General features: G+C 42.8%; 1 protein-coding gene across 3 annotated transcripts in view; it reads left to right on the top strand.

Annotated features, from left to right (window-relative positions):
• Positions 1 to 12,374, top strand: part of TMTC2 (transmembrane O-mannosyltransferase targeting cadherins 2) — a 253,147-nt gene that overhangs the window by 179,156 nt on the left and 61,617 nt on the right. For all 3 annotated transcript variants that reach the window (XM_081958577.1, XM_081958576.1, XM_081958578.1), the window contains exon 4: positions 10,871 to 10,985. In XM_081958577.1, the coding sequence (XP_081814703.1) occupies positions 10,871 to 10,985 (115 nt within the window). The remainder of the gene's footprint in view (positions 1 to 10,870; positions 10,986 to 12,374) is intronic.

Genomic DNA, 12,374 nt, shown 5'->3' with positions numbered 1-12,374 from the left:
GAGTCGGTTGTCATCCATCCAGACCCGTACGGCTTCCACACACCGGGACATCACTTCGACGGCCTCGTTGGGGTGGTTTGGGGTGGAGATGTACAGCTGAGTATCATCAGCATACAGATGATATCCCACCCCAAAACCACGGATGATCTCGCCCAGCGGCTTCATGTATGTGTTGAACAGGAGTGGCGAGAGGACCGACCCCTGTGGCACCCCACAAGTAAGGGGGCTTAGGGTCGACCTCTGCTCCCCTGCCAACACACGTTGCGTCCGGCCAGAGAGGTAGGAGCCGAACCACCGCAAAACGGTGCCCCGGACCCCCAACCCCTCCAGTCGGTGCAACAGGATACCATGGTCGATGGTATCAAAAGCCGCCGAGAGGTCTAATAGGACCAGGATAGAGGAACAACCCCTATCTCTGGCCCTCCAGAGATCATCTACCAACGCGACCAAGGCTGTCTCTGTGCTGTGCCCGGGGCGAAAGCCGGACTGGCGCTGGTCTAGATAATCATTCTCCTCCAGATGTCGTGGGAACTGAGAAGCCACCACACTCTCTACAACCTTCGCCAGAAAGGGGAGGTTGGAGACAGGACGATAATTGGCCAGCTCCGTAGGGTCCAGGGAAGGCTTCTTGAGCAAGGGTCTCACCACCGCCTCTTTCAAGGTGGCCGGAAGAGACCCCTCACCCAACGAAGCGTTCACTAGGCCCAGGAGCCAGTCGCGTGTAACCTCCCAGGATGCCAGTAGAAGCCAGGAGGGACACGGGTCCAATAAACATGTGGTAGGTCGCAGTCGTCCACGCAATCTGTCCAAATCCTCGATGACAACCAAGTCAAACTCCTCCCAGAAAGGTTTCTCAAGACTCGCCACGAACGTCTCGACTGGGCCACTGAAGGGGACCCAATCCTTCCGGATTTGAGCGACTTTATCCTGCAGATATTTCCCAAATTCCTCTGCCCTACCCTGTAGAGGGGCCTCCCGCGGCCTCTGAAACAGGAGGGAGCGGGACACCCGAAACAGGGTGGCAGGGCGGTTATCTGCGGATGCAATGAGAGCGGCACAATATTGGCGTTTGGCCACTCTCAATGCCACTAGGTACGTCCTTAAATGGGCTCGTACCTGTGCTCGGTCAAATTCGGATCGGGAGGATCTCCAACGACTCTCTAGGCATCTCTTGCGGCGCTTCATCACCCTTAGCTCCTCAGTGAACCAAGGAGCCAGGGTGGATCGTTGCCGCCGGAGAGGCCGCAAAGGGGCCACCCGGTTCAAGGCCCCGGTAGTCGCATTATTCCACGCGGCCACCAGGTCCTCAACCCGAGGGCGGGTCAGGGCTGCAGGAGGTGGCCCAAGCTCCATTTGGAACCTATCTGGTTCCATCAGGCGCCTGGGGCGGAACCATCTAGTACTTTCCAGTTCCGCCTCCCCGCAGCGGGGGGTAGCACCAGGGAAGTCAAGTCGAAGGAGTGAGTGATCTGACCATGACAGAGGAGTGATGGTTAAGTTCACTCCTCCCAGATCACTCAACCACTGGCCAGAGACAAAAACGAGGTCCAGGGTGTGACCTCCCTCGTGTGTCGGGCCCTGAACCAATTGAGTCAGGTCCATGGCTATCATGGAAGCCATGAACTCCCGAACCCCCTCTGATGCTTCTCCCACCGATGGCAGGTTAAAATCCCCCATCACTAGAAGTTTGGGGGTCTCAACCGCCACCGATGCGATCAGCTCGAGGAGCTCAGGCAGGGTCGCTGAAGTATGGCGGGGAGCCAGGTATACTATCAGCAGACCCAACTGCCTCCCAGGGCCCCATTTCACAACAAGGGATTCACATCCGGACGTCTGTGGCACAGTGGACTCCCTCGGCTCTAAGTCCTCCCGGATAATCACTGCTACCCCACCGCCCCTCCCCCGGGCCCGGGGCTGGTGAAATGCTTGGTAACCTGGTGGGCACATTTCCACGAGGGGTAAACCTCCCTCGTGGCCCAACCAGGTTTCCGTTATTCCCACGAGGTCCGGCTCCCCCTCCAGAATTAGATCATGAATGAGGGGGGCCTTATTGACAACGGACCTCGCATTACATAACAACAGCCTCAGGCCCTGGGCCTGCAGATCCTGACCACCTAGAACGCGGGGGTTGGTACAAGCGACCGGGTGTAACCAGCACTCACGGTCTCCCAACCGACTGCGAGTTGTTAATCTGTCCTCGTATCTGCCCCTCCCTACGACTGTTGGAATCAAGGAGCCCCGTATGGGAATGATATCCTCCCCCCCTCCTCCTCTCCGCTCCTTCTGCTCGTGACCCCACCTGGTGACCTGGCTCTGTCATCGCTCCTGATCTGACCCACCCGCCCCCCAACCCCTAAACCTCTAAAAGTATTTTAAAAACATTTAACTAAAAACCCCCTGAGTCTCCGCTTCCTCCACCTCTCGGGATTAATAAATCCGTCATCAAGGTGGGCCCTTGAAAGGGCGGAGGGCCACACCTGCGAGAGGGGGGACTCCCGCAGTAGGATGAGGTCTAACCTTGAGTACATATGTTATTAACAATTCATCAGGGCCTAGGCTCTGTGCTGCGGATGTTCTGGCCAATAAGCCATAGTCCAATAAAATTGAAAAAGCCAGGTTCCGGTGCGAAGAAAATTGTCCAGTCCTAGATGAGGGGGGGGGGTAGTGATGGTAATAAGCTGGTCAGGTGCCAGTCAATAAATGGCGGCTGGTGGGTGGTCAATGGTGGATGGCGAGGGATAGTTGGATTATTGCTTGATAATGGGCAAGGGGCAGATGGTCAGAATCATGCCGATTCTTTTTCTCATTTGATATATTGTTTTGCTTTCAAAAGTGTGACATATTATTATGTCACTCTTTATTTTTATTTACTTTATTAAATTTATTTGCTGCCTGCTGCAAGGCAACTGTGTAAGGTTTGGGTGGCGTTAGTTACCTATTGAATTTGGGAAAATAGTAAATATGGCTACTTAAGGAAGTTCATTGTCTCTTAGTTACCTATTGAATTTGGGAAAATAGTAAATATGGCTACTTAAGGAAGTTCATTGTCTCTGAAAGACTGATACTGTCAAGTATTTATTGACAGCTTGCTGAAAGCCAAGTAAAATGACAGTCATATTACTAAAATGGTTTTCAGACTTATGAGGCAATTGAATTGTATATAGAAATTCCAATTGCTCATAATTCTTTGAATAAACTGACCACTGACAGGTTGATCAAACCATAAGTATGCTATCATTCATGGACATTGGAAGATTTATTGGTTGTCAGAATTGAGTGAATATGAACATTTGTGATATTTGCTGATATGTATTTATATATGTGTGCATATGTGTTATTAAATTTAGGAGATGAACATGTGGAAACCATTTATTAATTTTTAGAGAATTTGTTTTGACAAGTTGATTTTGTAATAGCAAAATAAATCTACATACTTATGAAAAATATTTAATAGTACATGAAATTCCAGATAGAAGTAAAAATTAACTGTATATTAAAATATTTTAAAATATTTTTATATTTATCGTCTATACATAGTAGGCTTTATTGAATAAATATCTTAAAATGAGATATGTACATCTTTTCATTCTCCCTCCCATACGTCTGATAAGCTGTGTTAATATCATAAATTTATATAAACAAATTTATATAAGTAATTCAGTTATAGTATATTGTTGCTTTGAGCTAAACATAAACAATATTTAATATTTTATGGTTGGGTTGTAATAAAGGATCAAGTAACCTTATCCAGTTAATAGGGTGTTAAGCAGAAAAATAATGTGATATCACAATTTATTAGCAGTCAGTATCAGGAAATTGGATAGCAAAGTGTGGGCAATGGCTATGACTAATAATAATGAAACTAAAATGTATTTCTTATCTATTTTATTTTAATGATCCCATTTTAAAGAATGATATATTTTGAGAAACTAAAAAGAATATTTAAAAAATTAAAAAGCATAAAAATATCCACATAGAACAACCAGTCTTTGAAACAGTGTAATAGTGTTTATCAAATAATATCAGCAAAATAGCAGAGAAAGAAATGCAGATAGTATTTAATTTGATAGAATTATCATATGCAAAACCAGTTGACATTGCTGTTAGTGGAGCAGTATGTAAAGTGCATAGTAACAGGATGTCTCAAACCCACACCAAGGATAAATATTCTTGAAGGCATGTAAGAGCAAAGCCGAATTAGAAGATGAAAGAGATAATTTATGGAATAAACTATAATCTCAGAAGAGAACATGGCTGAGAGAGCTGATCTCCTCTACGTTACTTGGAGGACATTGAATAAGTTGAAGGTGGGAGTGCCTAATATGTGACCAATATGCTCAAAGTGGGGTTTGCTGCAGTGGTGGGTTCCTACCGGTTCAGACCGGTTCGGCTAAACTGATAGTGGTTTGGTGGCCTGGGTCGCTGGAACTGGCAGCGACCCAGGCCTGCCACGCTCCCAAACTAGTTCTCCAGGCACCACAGTAGGTGCCGCCATCTTGTTTTTTGCTTCTGCACATGCATAGAGCAATTTTTATTGCACTGCACATGCACGCACTACACACATCAAGTGCGCGCGCATGAGCAAACCGCCAGTAGTGATTGCTGGAATTTAGCCCAGTTTGCTGGCATTTAATAACATGCTGTGTGACTGTGGAGAGAGACAGAGAGTTAGAAAGCAATTAATGTTTATGTCCATGTAGTTTACCTATTTTCTCCTCAGAATTGCTGACTTCTGAATATTAAGTTCTCAATTTAAAAGACACTTTAGTAGACTAAATTAAATCAACTAGTTAATTTAAATAAAATTAATAATTATTTAAGATTTCTAACTTAATTAGAAGTTGCATCCATTCCATTTATTTTCTAACTGGTTGCAATTTTATTGGTTTAATATTTCACATTCTCTCCTAAGAATTGTATTTCTGTTCTTTAAACAATAAGCAAGTGGTTGCAAGACTGACTAAATGCAAATTGTTATTAATTTTATTCACGTTATACTGTGCTCTTCAATAATTCTCATTTTAAAAAATCTTGATTTCATACGGTGTTGTCGTGTGACTATAAATCGTAATACTATATTCTAATAAAGATGGCTGCTCTAAAGTGCTTCACAGAAAATAGGTAAAGATGGTGGCCTACTCAGTAATGAGGATATTATGGACTTTGGTCTTTTTCAATGGCCTTCATGGGTATATATTTTATCATATTTTTGTGAGCACCACTCTTTCTGGGTGCAGAAGGAGACTTTGGCTCTCCCGGTGTGGATGAAAGATGAATTTCTTGCAGATACAAAATAGTTAGAGCTGCAGGGCAATGTTATGAACTTTATTGGAGCCACAAAACTGATAGCAAGTGCTTGACTGACTAAACTGTGTACACTAACCTTGTAAATACAGCTGCAAATCCACCCATTCCATGGATCCAGTGTGACTGGGCAGACAAGCCCAAAACCTTCTTCATGTCCAGAAGTGGCTCCTCCTCTTGAATAGCAAAGCTGTATCAAGAACAGCTTTTGAAATTCTTCTATCTTTGTTATAGAATTTGAGAACTTCTCAGCACCACAACTGATCAAGTGTATCTTTTGACCATGGGTAACTAGTTGTAAGATACTCGAATGCTATTCAAATTAAGTAATGCTGCTAGTGAAACTTAATTTTAGCATTATATAGTCCTCAGTGCAGGAGTCTTGGAAGATCATTCGCTTAATATGTACAGAGCAGGAAAAAATCTGCCTCTTCGGTAATTTTCCCTATGAATACTTGCTATTCATTTTCTTCAATAACTTTTTTGTCATAGATATTGTTAATATTTTTCTTAGGGCAGGAGTTTTCAAGGCCCGGGGGCCAGATCCAGCACACAGAGTGCTTAGATCTGGCCTGCGGGTCCGCCCTGGAAACAGCGAAGGACCAGCCTATGGTTCCTCTGCCAGCGAAAACAGAGCTTGCGAGGGCCGCAGGTTCATTTTATCTGGCAGAGCGCCCGGGCTGCCACAGGAGCCCCCAACACAAATGATGCCAAGCTTTCCACGCCCACCCAGGCTACACACACTCCGCCCCCCTGAGGTCAAACACAACCCTGATGCAGCCCTAAATGAAATCGAGTTTGATACCTCTGTCTTAGGATATGAAATTGAATCAGAGGGATTTAATTAGATTTAATATTAGACTTATCAAAAGATAGATGGAAAATAAGGCCATTGCCAAAAGAGACATAAAATGTGATTTATTTCACTGTAAATAAGACTTGCATTTGATAGACAATTCAGTAGAATTATTTTGTAATATCTTATTAATTTTTTTGCAGTATTTATTAAAAATTCCTGGATACAATACAATAGGATTCTTGTGTGTCTCCTTGATTAGTTCAGTCCAGCTTGTTGGGAGGAAACCTGGCATGTTTTTTGATTCATATGAAAGTTATATTTCATTGAAGAAATTATGCATTGACAATAGTTTTTAGGAACTGTTTGTGTGTACCTTGCATATAACTTCATATATCATTGAAAAATACCTCGGTCTTGTTTCAGCTAAAATATATGGGGGGAAATGGGGAGGGGATTTCTTATTTTGATCATGTTAAGGTTTTTCTATTGTTTCTGTTTGTCCCTCCCATTATGATTAGGATCTTTATTTACATGGATTTTAGGAAGAGCCAATTCCCAATAACTCTGTGTACTTTATATTAGTACATAAAAATAAAACAATAAAATAACAGATGTATGTCCAGAAAAAAGTTCCATAGAGTATAAAACAAAAATATTTTTAGTTTTATTGCTAAAATCAGTGGTATCATTTGCAAAATCTGCAAGTGTGGTACACTCCCGCAAGGCATTTTCTCCAATCCATTAAATAGCAACCAACGAAAAGACTATGGATAGGGTTTACATAGTTAATTGCATATTTTATTTGCAATTTAACTTTGCCTGTAGAAATTAGCTTCCTCCACTAGAAGAGACTGTGAAGTACAGTTAGGCCTTGACTTTCAACATTCGTTTAGTGACTATTCGAAGGTATACTGAAAAAAAAATGATTTAGGATTATTTTTCACACTTAGATTGTTGTAGCATCCCCGTGGTCATGTGATCACAATTCAGGGGCTTGACCCCTGTCATGTATTTATGACAATTGTACTGCCCAAAGTCATATGATCACAATGTGCAACCTCCCCAGCTAGCTTCTGACAAGCAAAATCAATGGGGAAAGCCAGATTCACTGAACAACTGTGTTACTAACTTAACAACTGCAATGATTCACTTGTCAGTGGCAAGGAAGGTCACAAAATGAGCCCTAATTCATTTAAAACTGTCTTGTTTAGCAATGGAAATTTCAAGATACGTTGTGGTTGTTAGCTGAGGACTAACTATAACCTGTAAACATTCATGTGTAATAATTCAAGTGCACCTGTAATAACCATTACCTATACAAATAAAAAGCAATGTACCTAAGCCATGAAACTGGCCCTAATAATATGTTGTTGTTCTTGCATGCTCAATATCCCAAAGGTGCTTTTTTCAGGAGGCAACTGGACTTTTTGTTTTTTTCTTTTGAAGACGTTTTACTTCTCATCCAAGAAGCTTCTTCGGTTCTTTATATTATTCCTTTATATTATATTCCTTATAAATGTCTTCAAAAGAAAAAAAGAAGGAAGTCCAACTGCCTCCTGAAAAAAGCACCTTTGGGACAATCATGACCTGGATGACAGAGAATCTCTACAGACTTTTAACTATACAATTTGGGATGAACACCCTTTGAATGGTATGGGAGTAGGAATGGATTTCCAGAGGAAAAAATGCAGATTACCGGAACCAGGAGTACCACTCAGCTGACCCTGAGGACACAGATAAACCTCCAAGTGCTTCAGTGACCCTCTAGATCAGTGGTTCTCAACCTTCCTGATGCTGCGACCCTTTAATACAGTTCCTCATGTTATGGTGACCCCCAACCATAAAATTATTTTCATTGCTATTCTGTAACGGTAATTTTGCTACTGTTTGAATCATAATGTAAATATCTGATATGCAGGATGTATTTTTATTGTTATAAATTGAACATAATTAAAGCATAGTGATTAATCACAAAAACAATATGTAATTATATATTGTGAAATATTTATTTCTAATTACAAATAAATGAAATTTTGTCTTGAAGCATGGTGTAGCACAGGGGTCGGCAATCTTAAACACTCAAAGAGCCATTTGGATCCGTTTCCCACAGAAAACACCGGGAGCCACAAAACCTGGGTGGGTGTGGCCAACTCAACATCACTCCCACCCAGTCACATGACAACCCCCCCCCCAGACATGCCTACCAAGGTTTCATGGCTCAGTGTTTTCTGTGGGAATAGGATCTCTCTCTCTCTTCTCTCCCCCTCCCTCTCATTTCTGTTTTTTTTCTATTTTTCCTCTCCCTTTCTCTTCTTCCTTCCTTTCCTTCCCTTCCCTTCCCCTCTTTCTTTTTCTTTCTTTCTCATTGAATACGATAGCAGATCCAAAATAAAGTTATTAATTGTAGGAAATTGCTTCCCTGTAATTTTTTCATAGTGAACTCTAAGTTGCTAGAAGCTGGCAAGATTGTACTAACAGCAATAGGATATATTTTTTTCTTTTGAGTTTGACAATATAATACGTTATCCAAAATTATAAATAATCTTATTTTCAGATGTATTTTTTTGCCATCTCTGTTATTTTCTTTTTAAAAAATCAGACTTGCTTCCAATTTGTACCTTCTGGCAAGCTGCAGTTTTCATGGCAAGAGATCTAGCTTGCCATTGCTTTCGTCATAGGTCTGAGAAAGTTAGTTTCTTTCTTTTCTTTTCCTTTCTTTCTTTCTTTCTTTCTTTCTTTCTTTCTTTCTTTCTTTCTTTCTTTCTTTCTTTCTTTTCTCTTCCTTCCTTTCCCCCTGATTTGTTTCCCTCTCTTTTCCCTCTCTCTCATTCTCTCCCTTCAGCTCTCATTTCTTTCTTCATCTCCCCCTTCTCCCTCTAATTTGTTTCCCTCTATTTTCCCTCTCTCCCATTCTCTTTTTCCAGCTCTCTTTCATTTCTCTCTCTTTCTCCCCTTTTCTCTTTCATCACTTTCTTGCACGTGCAAGCAAAATACCCTCCTGAACTGGGATCACGTCAGCGGGGACAGCGACTCCTTCCGCTGCCACCACTTAGTGAGTAGCTGGCTGCGCTGCGCAGGAGACTCCTCAGCGCCAGACTCAGGTCAGCGCCGGCCGCGGTCCCCTTCGTGTTGGCTCAGGAAAGAGCCGGAGCAGCCATCTCTGGATGCAGAGATGGAAGAGTTCCAGAGCCCTGCTCAAGGAGAGCCCTGTGCAGTACAGGAGAACTGGAGCTCTTCCCTCCCTACACCCAACCAGCTGCTGTTGCTGCTCCCCATTCCCTTCCTTCCTGAGCCTTCCTTTCCCAGCATCCTCTTTGCTGTGCACGTCTCTCTTTTCCCCCTCCTCGCCTCCATTCCGGCTCCTACTTTCCCCTCACCCACCACACAACCACACACATACACACACACTCTGATCTTGGGCGCTCGGCCACCTTCAGCGAGAGGAGCAACAAACCCGTCAGTCTTCTGGCACCTCTCTTTCCGCTGCACGGGGAACCCGAGCCGCTCCTTCCCTTCAGGCTGGCTTCTTGCCAGCCTCTCTGCAGGAAGCTCCTTGGAGACCCCTGTGAAAAGGTTGTTCGACCCAAGAAGGGGTCGCAACCCACAGGTTGAGAACCACTGCTCTAGAAGGATGCAAATGTCCAGCTGTCTGCAAGGAATATAAATCCTTCCATTCCCCATTGTCCTGTCAGAGCTGAAGATGTTTCTTAGATGAGAAGCAAAATGTCTTCAAAATAAGAAAGTCCAGTTGCCTCCTGAAAAGCACTTTTGGGACAACCATGGCCTGGATGACTGAGAATCTTTACAGACTTTCAGTGTCCAATATTTCATATATGAAAAGGTTGCTCCTATATTTCAGTGTAGAAATTGCAACAAATTTGGGGTGCTGAAAATATAGAGAGAGTATATGGGTTTGGAATTAAAACTGGCTGTTGTTCAATGTGTATATTGTTATTACTAGTATATGAAATAGCATAGTCCCATGATGGCGATCCTATGGCACACGTGCCACAGGTGGTACGTGGGGCCATTTCTGAAGGCACGTGAGGCATTGCCCTGTCAGCTCCAGCCTGCTTGGGTGCACTGGCCAGCTGATTTTCAGCCATAATTTTTGGCCATTTTTCTCCCTCCAAAGGCTTCCTTTCAGTCTCTGGAGGGCGAAAAACCGCCCAAAGCACAAACCAGAAGTTCGGGAACAGACTTCTGGTTTGCAGAGTGGGCTGTTTTTTGCCTGAAGCCTCCAGAGGGAGAAAAACTGCCCAACGGGCAACCTGGAAGTCTGTTCCCGAACTTCCGGTTTGTGTGTTGGGCTATTTTTTACCCTCCCTGGGCTTCAGGAGACTTCCCTGAAGCCTGGGTATCGTGAAAAACGGTCCAACGGGGCCCACTGGAAATTCAGGAACAAACATCTGGGTTGCCTGTTGGACCGTTTTTCTCCTCCTGGAGGATTCAAACCAGAACTCTAGATGCTTCAGTGAGGCCTGCGCACATGCGCGTGGAGTGTGTGTTGTGTGCGTATGCGTGGGGGGAGGGCATTGCATTATGGGTATGGGCACATGCATGCTCCCCCGCTCCCCCTACTTTGGGCAGGCCTCGACAAAAAGGCTAGCCATCACTGGCATAGTCTAATGAAAATGGGGTGGGCTGAGATCTTAAAACTGAATCAGGTTGTATGGGTTTTCTTGTCATAAGAACTCCTTATTCAGACACTGAATTGTATATAATTGGACTGCAACTCCTACTCATACTATTTTCTTCTCTTGGCAGCATGGGGTAACCTTGGAAATGTTTTGAAGAGCCAGAGTAAGATTCCTGAAGCTGAAAGCGCCTATAGAAATGCCTTGTATTACCGCAGCAACATGGCTGATATGCTTTACAATTTGTAAGTATATATGGCTTCCTTTTTTATGTGTTTGTCTGTGAATAAAACCGTTTATTAAGATTCAGGAAATGCAGATTATATTTAGCTATTTCTTTTCCTCTGTCTTTCATCTCTCCTCCTGCCTTTGGTTAGCTTTCATTAATCTTATTTCAAACTCCAACATAGACAGATTTCCTTCTGTTTTTCACATTTATCAGATCATCAGATATTTTGACTCCACTTTGCAGTGAAAAAGCAGCTAATTTCCCAGAAGATCTAGTGGGGTGCTGTATTTATGAATAGCTCTTTAGATTCATCCCAGCACCTTGCCACAGATCCAGCTGACTAGAACTTACCAGCAGACCCCAAGGCACTGCAGCAGTTGAGATTGCTATTTTATCAACTTCAATTGGTAAATCAATGGCAGCTTTTCTTTGTAACAAGGATTTGGAAACTAATTTCCACACTGTGGCGGTCTATTTAGAGAGCTGCATTGTGGTGTACTTAGAAGCTTGCTTGAAAGTTACAGTTAATGTTGATTTTCTGTACACAAAATGCAGAAAGTCTTTTTGGCTCACACGAAAATGATTGCAAGCACAACTTAAAACATGGCTTGAGAAGTATTTCTTCCCCCACAGTAAAATGTATTCTTGGTTACTCTTTGTAACATACTTGGCAATTGATTAGAAGCAGCCAGAATGATTACTTGTCCACCTCATTTTGTCCACCCAGAAAGAGCTATTGTAGAGAGAAAGAGATGAAATACTCAATGGCATGCTTTGAACAATTGTTTCGTTTTTTTCTGAAAGAGTCACCAGTGTTTCAACTGAAACTCCAAAGACAGGGAAAGATGTAAGGAGGTAACCTTAGCAAACACATTCACTGTTATTTTGGAATCCCCCCCCCTCCCCTGAATTTCAGAAGTGCTGAGGCTCTGGGGAAGTACATAGGATGTCTTGGAGGATAATGCTGTCTGTGGGATGGAATTAGGGCCTGTTGGTTGCTTTGGACTGCTAGAAATATGAGGAAAATATATCTAGGAGAAAAGATATCTGGGAGAAGAAGTGCAACCTTCTATCTTTAACACAAAGCAGCTCTTCCTGAAAAGGATTTCCTTTTGGACTGTGTGCAAGAAATTAGCATGGATCTACTGATCTATAATTGGTTTAGACCTTCCTGAGTGAGTAGGTTTAGTTGATGATAGTGATAGAAGAGGAGTTGACCCTGTGTTATTCCTTGTAAAATATCATAGGATTCAACTATATAATATAATTTTCTTTTACCACCCTCTAGCAATAATAGCAATATCTAATGACATCTCAATTTGGAGCAGCAATAATTTTACCTTCAGTACACCTAAAGTATTAAAATGATTACCAAATTTTAGGAGATTAAAATAATGCAATTAGT

Source organism: Natrix helvetica (genome assembly GCF_964273705.1).
Source record: "Natrix helvetica genome assembly, chromosome: 6".
Classification (NCBI taxonomy): domain Eukaryota; kingdom Metazoa; phylum Chordata; class Lepidosauria; order Squamata; family Natricidae; genus Natrix; species Natrix helvetica.
This window is presented reverse-complemented; position numbering and strand designations above follow the sequence as displayed.